General features: G+C 39.9%; 1 protein-coding gene across 2 annotated transcripts in view; it reads right to left on the minus strand.

Annotated features, from left to right (window-relative positions):
• LOC113544651 (kinase non-catalytic C-lobe domain-containing protein 1) overlaps positions 1-4764 on the minus strand; it is a 42894-nt gene extending 38130 nt beyond the window's left edge. For both annotated transcript variants that reach the window (XM_026943599.3, XM_026943590.3), the window contains exon 1: positions 4344-4764. In XM_026943599.3, the coding sequence (XP_026799400.3) occupies positions 4344-4448 (105 nt within the window). In that variant the 5' untranslated portion in view covers positions 4449-4764. The remainder of the gene's footprint in view (positions 1-4343) is intronic.
• Between the last annotated feature and the right edge of the window lie 5563 nt (positions 4765-10327).

Raw genomic sequence — 10327 nt, forward strand, 5'->3', positions numbered from 1 at the left:
GACAATTTGAGCTTTATGAGAGTTTCACAGTCTCATATTTTTATAAGCAGGATTCTTAAAGAACAGATATTTTTCAAAGTTGGGCTAAAGCCTAACCACTTTAAATCTCTCCCCATCTGGATTAGATGTAAAACATGTTTCTTAACTTGTCATTACTGATGTGAGCCACCCTGATTAACCACTTTTGGCCTTCTCTATTGTGCCTGCTCATCTCAAGCACTCATTGTGTATTTAATTACTTTAACGTCAGCATGGTTGCTGGTTCTAGGATCTAAATGGACTATTATTCAGACTCCTGCCCCTAGTGATGAGAGTTCAGCTGGATTATTTCTACACGTGAAAGACAGCATTCAAGACCATAAGACTCATGAAGTCATCTCTAAATCTGACCTAGCTTTGTAAGCCATATACAGTGCATTCAGTATTCATTCCCCTTGACCTTTCTTTTTTGTTTCAATTTTCAATTCATTTTCCTTAGAAATCAACAAAGCACTCCATAATGAAAAAGCAACAGCTGTAACACAGTTTTGTGGATTAATGAAAACAAACAAAAAACAGAAATCACATTTACATAAGTATTCAAACCCTTTCGTCAGCCCCTTTGGGGCGAATATAGTCTTAAGTATTTGTTGAACCGCTATTTTCAGGTCTCTCCATAGATCAGCTTCAAGTCCGGTCTCTGGCTGTGTCATTCAAGGGCATTAACTGACTTATCTTGAAGCCATTCCTGTGTTGTCTTGGCCGTGTGTTTCAGGTCTTTGTCCTGCTGGAAGGTGAACCCTTGCCCCAGTCTGAGGTGCTTAGCACCCTTGAGATGTCAGTACTTTGATCTCTTCATGTTTACCTTGTCCCTGCTGCTAAAAACATCCCCACATCATCATGCTGCCACCACCAGGCTTCACCATAGGAATTCACAGGTGATCAGTGGTGCTTAGTTTCCTTCAGATGTAGCGCTTGGCATTCAGGCCAGAATGTTCCATTTTGGTGTAATTAGACCTTAACATTTTGTTTCTCATGACCTGAGAGTTCTTTAGGTGCCTTCTGGCAAACTCCAAGCAAACTGTCATGTGACTTTTACTCAGGATAGCTTCCATCCGGGCACTTTACCATAAAGGTTTGACTGGTGGAGTGCCGTAGAGCAAGTTGTCGTTCGGGCAGGTTCTCTTGTCTCACCACAGAATTTCTGGACTACCATTAGAGTGACCTTTGGATTCTTCATTATCAATCCTCTGACAATTTCTTTGACTCCATGGCTTGTTTTTGCTCTGACATGCACTGTTAGCTGTGGGACTTTCCATAGACAAGTATGTCTTTCCAAATCATGTCTAATCAACTGAATTTATCATAGGTGAACTTTAATCAAGTTGAAAAAACATCTCAAGGATCACAAGTGGAAATTGGATGAAAATTAACTTAATTTCAAGTGTTAGAGTAAAGAGTCTGAATGTTTATGCAAATGCAACCTTTCAAAACTTTGTGAAAACCTGTATATGGTTTGGAGATGAGGAACAGAAATATTTTATAGTAAAGCTGTAATGTAACATTAAGCACTATGAATATCTTCTGAACACAAGGTACTTGTTGTCTATAGAAAATCTGAATGTATCTCTGGAATTAAAAATAAAAATGCATGGGGAAACAGGTATTGTCTCTAAATCCACGGAAAACTAGAACTAATCTGAGAAACACTCGATTCAAAGCCTTGCTTCTGCTGAATCTCACTTCACACAACTTTAATTGAGTAGAAACTTTTGTTCTGCATCTCTACTTCCCCAAATAGACTTTTTCCAAATACACAAATGTCTTGCTGTGATGATGTAATGTGCTGTGAAAGCGCGGTTGTTTTTTCACAGACATTCATTGTTCCATCTAGTTTGACTGGAAACTTCTGTTCAATTGCTCAAACTACAGAAGTCTCAGGAGTTGTTTTGTGTGATTACATTCAAAAACAGCAAAATTTCAACATTCTCCCTGATTACAAAAAAAAAAAAAAAAAATCTGCAAAGCTCTTCCAAAGGACAAGCATCCACTGGAGCATCTTCAAGGTGAAAAACACACTCTCACACAGTCAGCACTGGGAATGAGCAGGCCAGGCCAGACCCAGAAAGCTGCAGTATAAGACAGAGCAGGAAAGTGCTACAGCAAAAGTGCGCCCCATAAATAGGCAAACTCCCACGAGAACAGTGCAGAGAAACACAGCCCCTCTCTCTCTCTCTCTCTCTCTGCAAATTACACACTTCGGCCTAGATAAGTTTCCCTTTCCTTCTGGCTTTGCATACTTATGTTTTGTACACTCATCTCAGAGCTGAGATGAGATCTCTCCAGCCATATCATCCCTCTAAGAGTATACCTGGCATTTTCCTCATAGCTCCAGTCAAAGAACTAAAATAGGTAAAGTCATATATCAAACATGTTGTGATTGATAGACTACTTTTGGATTACGTGGAAAAGTGTACATTTTATTTTTTGGCTATTCCTTTAACTAGTCCCTTAAGGAGATGCTCATCATATAGATACTTCATGTTTGAATACCAGCTGAGCTTTGTGTTTTCTGTGGTACTTGAAGCAAACTGTCCTTAGGTGGACAGGTTATTATTATGCGCTAACATTATCGGATGCTATTTGATGGCGTAACATTTTCTTCAGACAGTATTTATGTGCCTGACATTTCTGTTTGACCGGAACTTTAGAAGGAATGAGACTGAAAGCTTCATCTACATTTTACTGTATGATGGATTTTTTACTCATTAGCAGTCTTTATGTAATAAAGATTAAGAGTGCCCTAATTAAATTATTAAAATGTAATTAAAAAAACAAACCAAAAAAAAAAAAAAACGTTAAAATGAGGTTTATCCATTCTAGTTTAAATGACAGCACTGTTTGTGGCACATCTTCCACTAATCCCCTGAAACCTCACTTCTCTAACACTGCATAACAAACGTTTGTGAGTGAGAGCCTCACACCAAAAACTAAAATGATTGTGAGTTGACTGGATTCTTGGTTCAACCCAAACATTGATATCAGGGACACTGATCCATTACTGAAGTGCCCCACAGAATAAGATCCAAGTTATTTTGCACATTGCTGATAATGCATGAGTCATAGTTAGAGATACGGTATATTAACACCACAAAACAGCGCAGACGCTTCTGCATCAGAAGATAAGCTCTCTCTGCTCATGCTTCTTGATATAAATAGCAATCTAATGCACATCCACAACCCACAAATGTCAGTTATTTGCATCTTTTTTATTTATTTAGATGTGTTCTCTTCATTTAAAGTGTTAACAGTATTTACATCCTATATATAACCACTGCAAGAGGTCATTTAAAAAGTGCTAATTCAAGACTGCAGGTCTTAAGCCCTACTTCTTCTAGCCTGGAGATTAGCCATTTCTCTCACTGATGTTTGTACATTATACCTACTCAAGTTAACAGACAGATGATTCAGGGCTGCACGTAGGGATATTTTTTAAACTAAATTTAGTGATGATTAGGAATTATAGCCCACACAGTTTAAGGAAATGTCAGTGCAACGAGCAGAAATCGTACAGTGTGCTCGGCAAATGATCTAAGACGTAATTGAGCGGTGATGGCCTTTAGAGTGATTCTCAAGTTCTCAAGCTCCCACTTCTTACAGAAGAAAAAATGGTTGAGAGAAAAAACTCGAGGGTTCTTTACGCTTACTGATGGAGTCTTACCTCTAATATGATGTTATAAAGAAATGCTGTGTTGAAGGATTTTATATAAAACCCTTAGCTTTCCCCAGAGCGACAAACCAAAGTTCTAGAGGTGATGGTTTTTTTGGTTTGTTTGTTTTCTAATAGGATTCCCCATGTTAAATAAATAAATAAATAAATAAATAAATAAATAAATACAGGCACACCATTATGTCAATTTCAGTGAAAAATAATGCCATGTAGGGAATTTTGTTAAAATTTATTAAGTATTATAATTATACAGCATTCAGTGCTCTAGCTCCAATTTCTTATAGAAGACAAAATGGTTCCTTGAGGGTTTTTTTATTTATTTATTTTTTGGATAGTTAATGGTTCTCTTAACTTCTACCTTGAACCCTTTTTAAGGAAAACATTGTGTTGAAGGATTCACTATAAAAACCTTTAGCTTTCCACAGAGGGACAAACCAAAGGACCACATATGATTCTAGATTGGACTGTTTTCTTTTTTCTAATAGAGCACCCTCTGTCTAAATAAATAAATAAATAAATAAATAAAGCCCTACATTTCCAAGTACAGGTTAAATTGTTATTCTGTTCACACCATAAGACAGGTATGTACTTCACGTAGGCTATTTTATTCAGTGCTCTTGTAAAAATTTCTCACCTCATCCTCGAGCAGAGGAGGCAAAGCCTCAACTTTGCCCCTCTCTTCCTCCTCTGCGTCCTCTTCACCTCCCAGAGCAGCTCCACCGCCTCCAAACGGCTCCATCTCCGCTTTGCTTCCAGCAGTTAAGCCATGTTGGACACTGAAGCTGTCCTCTCAGGGAAACACAGCTTGGTGCTGGTGCTGCGTGACTCCTGTTTGTTGTTGTTGTTTTTTTTCCAGCAACCCTTCGCCGACCGGAACGGAAGCAGGACACAGCTCCGGCACTGTAGAGGCTGGTAGAGAGGCTCTGGATGTGTTTTAATGCCAAAAACAGAATAAGTGACAGGAATAACCAGAGGCGTTTGTCCGACTCGCTGCGGCTCTTAATGAGCTCACGGCAACAGGGCAGTTTGCTAACTCTGCTGTCATGGCAACGAGCGGCGCCGCGCGCCTCCACACGGTCATCGCACGCGGAAAGCCGGCTTGCCAGATTGATGATTATTACACATAAATCCAAAACGAGCTCAAATTCCGCCGCAAAACAGAAAGATAGATCTAAATTCAACACAACAATGTTTCAGATCTTGTCTTAACATTATCCAGTGCTATCCTTCTCCACATTCCACGTAGAAAAACTGTTGTGAAGATCTGAAACATTACCATTAAACATTCACCAAGTTACATGTATCACTGATTTAAAAAAAATCACAGCAGCACTGAACTAGCTTTTATTACATGCCTTTTTGCCACTTTACTTTTAAATTACTTTTAGACTATGTTATTTGAATTATTATACTTTTACTCCATTTTCACACCTTTTTAACTGTCTTTATATTCTATAGGCTATCGTTATGTTCTTTTTGTCATGGCTATTTTTTTACCTATTGCACTTATTTGTGATTTTTCTTTTTAAATGTTGATTCTTTATTTCTGTATGTATTTCACACTGCAAAGCACTGCAGAGCTGCATTTAAAATGTATGCAAGGTGCTATAAGGTTTATTATTATAAGTAGTAGTAGTAGCATTGCCACATATACATTACAGCACAGTGAAATACGTTTCTTCACATATCCCAGCTTGTTAAGAAGCTGGGGTAAGAGCACAGGGCCAGCCATGATATGCACCCCTGGAGCAGAGAGGCTTAAGCAGAGGCAGCTTGGTGGTGCTGGGGCTTAAACCCCCAGCCTTCTGATCAGTAATCCAGAGCCTTAACCCTTGAGCCACTACTGCCCTCTTCAAGCCACCACTACCTGGTGGTAGTAGTGGTAGTAGTAGTTGTTGTTGTAATAATAGTAGAGGCAGCAGCAGTTGTAATAGTAGTAGCAACAGCAGCAGAGGAAGTAGTAGTAATACATTTACAGCATTTGGCAGACACCCCTATCCAGGGCAGCTTACAATTATCTCATTTATACAACCAAGCAGTTAAGGGCCTTGTTCAAGGTCCCAGCAACTTTTCCAAAACCTTCCAGTCAGGAGTCTAGCGTCTTAACCACTAAGCTACCACTTCCCTAGTAGTAGTAGTAGTAGTAGTAGTAGTAGTAGTAATAGCAGCAGCAGTAGTAGTTGTTTTTTTTTTTTTTTTTTTTTGTAGCAGACATTGTTGTGTCTTTTTTTTGGCTGTTTAAGCCGAGTCAGCTCTTTGAGTCAACTCAAATTTGCAAATTCATAGTATTTTGTTAATGGGTAATACGATTTGATATATATATATATAAAGTCATAAAGAACAAAAATCACTAGTCAATAGATCACAAACCTTGTCTGGTATAGAAAAAATAGCAATGAGTCGGCTCTTATCAGTGAGTCAAATTCTCTGACTCAATGAAAAGAGTCGGAATTTCCCAACACTAACAGGTCCTACAACGAAGTCAATCTGGCAACCCCGCGTGTCATGCGCAGGCGCAGTGCAGCTCATCGTGAGCACCGCTGACTTTGGAAATGACCGATAAATTATTGATGTTCCTCAGACATGACGCACGCGAAACAAGCAGCTGACGTCATGGCGCGCAAGCCATTGTGTTTGCTGCACATGTTAAAAAAAGAAGAAGAAGAAAAATAAAAAAAAAAAACACTTATGTAAGTATGACCTAGTCCATGTGCTGTGTGCTGTGAGATTTGTTTTGAAGCAGTAGTTGCAAGTGGCACAAAAGCACAGGAGAGCTGTAATTAAATGAGCTCAAGGACCGCAACGTCTACAGCCAAGATGTCATTATTTCTACAGTAAGAATTTCTGTGTAAATAGTGCCCTAGGTTTGTCTGTAAACATAGAAACGTCAGAGATTTGGTGCATGAAACATTTCCCTTAAAATATAACTCCATTCCCAAATAGGATTTTTTGAAAACAACAATTTAAGGTTTTTGTGTCCAAGGCCTGGATTAACTGGTGTAACAAAGCACTTATTATTTAAAATGTTTAAAGAGAGCATCATAACGAAGATGGCACCCATTTATGGAGAAAAAAAAAACAGTTAATGGTGTGGGTTGTAATTTTATATAATTCCCATATAATTTTAAACAAGGGCAAGAATGGTGGTGCAGCATGTAGTGTTACTGCCTCACAGCTCCAGGGAGCCTGAATTTGTCTTACAGGAATTTCTGCACATATTCTCCCCATGTGCATGTGGGTTTCCTCAGGGTTCTCTCGTTTCCTCCCACCTCCCAAGAACATGCTGGTAGGTGGATTGGATATGATAAATTGCCCTTAGGTGTGAGTGAGTGTGTGAATGTATGCATAGACTGTCTTCCCAACCAGTGTGTATTCCCACTTCACTCCCAGTTTTCCCGGGATAGACTCCGGATCCTCCGCAACCGTCACCAGGATAAAGCAGTTACTGAAAGTGAGTGAACAATATCTTCAGTTCAGTCTGGAAAGCTCTGCCATCAGCTTGAACTGGTTTTCCCAGCTCTTTTTGCTGTAAAACGTAACCCCCAAGGCATAAGTAGTATCAATAACAGAAGCAGGGTCAGTTATGGTGGAAGAGGAAAACTTATCAGTGTTTTTATTGCAGTTTGCCTCACAGGCAGCAGAGGGCTCTAAAAATGACAGACTGCTCTTTAACCGAGCTTGAGTGTGGTGTGGAAAATGATACAGGTAATGATCATATTCCTAGTTAGCATGGGAAAATGATCTGCTATAATACTTGTGTTAGTTGTCCCATGCTGATATATTCTTTTGAATTAACATTGGCCCTTAGTAAATGATTTCTTGGGATAATTCAGACGTAGAATTAGACATAAACGTGGTTCCTAGCAGGATATGACAGGTATAGTAATGGGATCTAATTAGCAGTCTGGTGACGGCTGACCTTGAGATGTCTTTTTATGACACCCACAAGTGAATAATTATGCAAATTATCACTGTGCATTAAAATAAGAAAAATGATTATATTGAAACACATATGATATCACAAAGCTGATCTCACACCTGGGGTCACTTATCCAGACAAAATACTATTTTTTTCTTTTTACAACATAGGCAGATAATTCTAGACTGATAGAAAGACACGGTATTTTGTATTAAACTATGTAATTCTTTTCTACAGTTACACTTCTTCTGACATTGACTGACTTTGATAAGACAGTTTTTCTCTTAGTAAGCAGTGTCAAGTAGGTGATACGCTACAGGACACTGGGGATTTTGACAGGAAGCTGATGGGATGGTCTGAGGACATGGCTGCTGTAGTGGTGCTTAGTTAGCTTGTCTTTCTCCCACATTCCCTTTGGGACTGTAGTGTAGTGGGGCTCAATGTAGAACATGCCAACTGAACAGTCTTGCAATATGATGACAGTCTGTCTGGTAGCATTTTTTGGGAGAGTGAAACAGAGGTCACTAAGAAATATGAAAGAAGAAACAATTTTAAAAAAATCCCACCAGGCCATTTTACCAGACAGTGGATCGATAATCTTATTAAACAAGAATACAAATACTTTCAATACAAACAAAAAAATGAATATGAATACTCTGTATTTGTAAGACATTAATTCTTCTTAAAAGTCATATTTAGCTAAGTGATTCTGATCAAGCTTTATATTCAGTTCTGTTCTTTGTAAAAGTGGTTGCTATTCTTTGTAACACTGCATTTAAACACATCAAGACTTTATCACAGTGTCAGTTTTAAATGCATTCACTCCTTATTGTCCCTGCTGAGTCGGGTTCTCCCTCAGGATTATCTGTTCATGGTTTTCCATACTCCTCGCTGTCTAACTGGTGTTAATCTCTGTTAACATGGTCGAGTGTGTTTCTCTCTATATACCACACACGATGTTAATTGCTGAGCCTGCTAGATTACTTGTCTTCACTGGGACTGGACTTGCTTTCTCTCTGTTTACCCCTAATTCTCCCTGCTTTGTTCTCCCTCAGTGTTTTTTCCCCTTCCTCCAACATCTTAAAGAATAGTGGGTCAGTGGATACATATTGCTACCCTGTTTGGGTGGCTTTCCCTCGCTGTTCTCAGTTTAGTCTGATATGTTAGCTGGGTTTGCACTAATATACAGTTTTAAGGCTGGAGTTCCTCCATATTTTTCTCATGAAACATCCAGTGATACACTTTCACTCCTGTAGCCAGTGTCTGAATCCACTGAAAGTTGAAGACGGTCACCAACTATGTGCTTTCTGCTTCGGCATGGCCTATCTGAAAGATGCAGTGTCTGGTTTAGACATCTGTGCTGACTGTGCGGCGATGCCAATGCCATCATGGCACACCCGCCTAGTGGATTTGGACCCTGATTCAGAGTCACATCTGATGCAAATGCAACAACTTTAACAGCTTGCTGGTCACAAATGCCCATGTACAACAACTGATAGGTACAGAAGCAGAGAGTCAGAGTCAATTTCTAGGCATATGGATGACCTGGGGCACCCATGGCTCATTTCATGATTCAGGAGCTCTTGTGGAAGCTCATGTCTTTCATGTCCTTCATCCAATCTTCCTCCCCTTCCCTGGACTGATAATGAACCAGCAGTTGAATTCTCATATTAAACTCTGGCCTCAGTAACATTTGAAAACAAGTCTGGATTTGCCTCTGCCAGCTCACACCTGTAAATTGCAGGCCCTAAACTAGCTGTAACAGCCACTCTCAGAAAGTGTGGTTAGACAGTGATGTACAGCCTACAGCACCAGATATATTCTTTCAGACTGCTTTAAAGGAAGGTGTGGACCAGCAGCTCAACCTCATCCTGGCTCTGTGACGCACACTCAAAGTAGTACAATGGATCACAAGCAGGTTGGCCTGGACCACATGCCTGCCACTGATGCCTGTATTGTGTGGCTAGTTGTCTTGCCAGACAAAACACTTCATCCAGATGTACACTGCCCATGCACTGTAGATACACTGATGACCTTCTAATAAGAACTTCCAGTTTTACAGTGCATGTGGTACACACTTAAAATGTGTTCACAAATGGTGATTGCTCTGTTTGGGAGCTAATCAACACCTCACTTGTAGCAGTGGAACACCTAGGCCAGGATATGGGGCTGCATTCCCCAACCTGGTTAATGCATAGCACCAAGCTTAGTTAGCACAGTCTCCTTTGTCAGACGTGTGTAAACCAACCAGGCAAAATCTGCCTTGTGTGGAAGGGTCACTCTTTGACCCTGCCTCCAATGAGTCCCTGAAGAGGAGAGTGCAGAAAAAGAGATTGCAGGTTTCAGACTCACAAACCATCATGCCCAAACAGATAGGCCATGTGCCATGTATAGATCACTGCAAACTGGTATCACATTCCAACACCCATAAAGGATCCCTCAGCCTCGCATTAGCCCTAGGCAGGGTAGGGATGTGCGGTATACCGGTACTGGAAAAAATACCGGTATATATTATATTTCAAACAGTACGATATCATAATTTTGCTCAGTTCGGTATTTCATTCGCTGCTGTTCCGAAGTTCACCACTACGGAACACTGTTACCCAAACTGACCCGAAACCGGCAAGCGTGAAAACGCCAATGGATCAAACAGGTGAAACTCACTCTACACGTCCGAAATGAATAAATAAAGTGGTAGA

The sequence above is a fragment of the Pangasianodon hypophthalmus genome, chromosome 3 (assembly GCF_027358585.1).
Source record: "Pangasianodon hypophthalmus isolate fPanHyp1 chromosome 3, fPanHyp1.pri, whole genome shotgun sequence".
Classification (NCBI taxonomy): Eukaryota; Metazoa; Chordata; class Actinopteri; order Siluriformes; family Pangasiidae; genus Pangasianodon; species Pangasianodon hypophthalmus.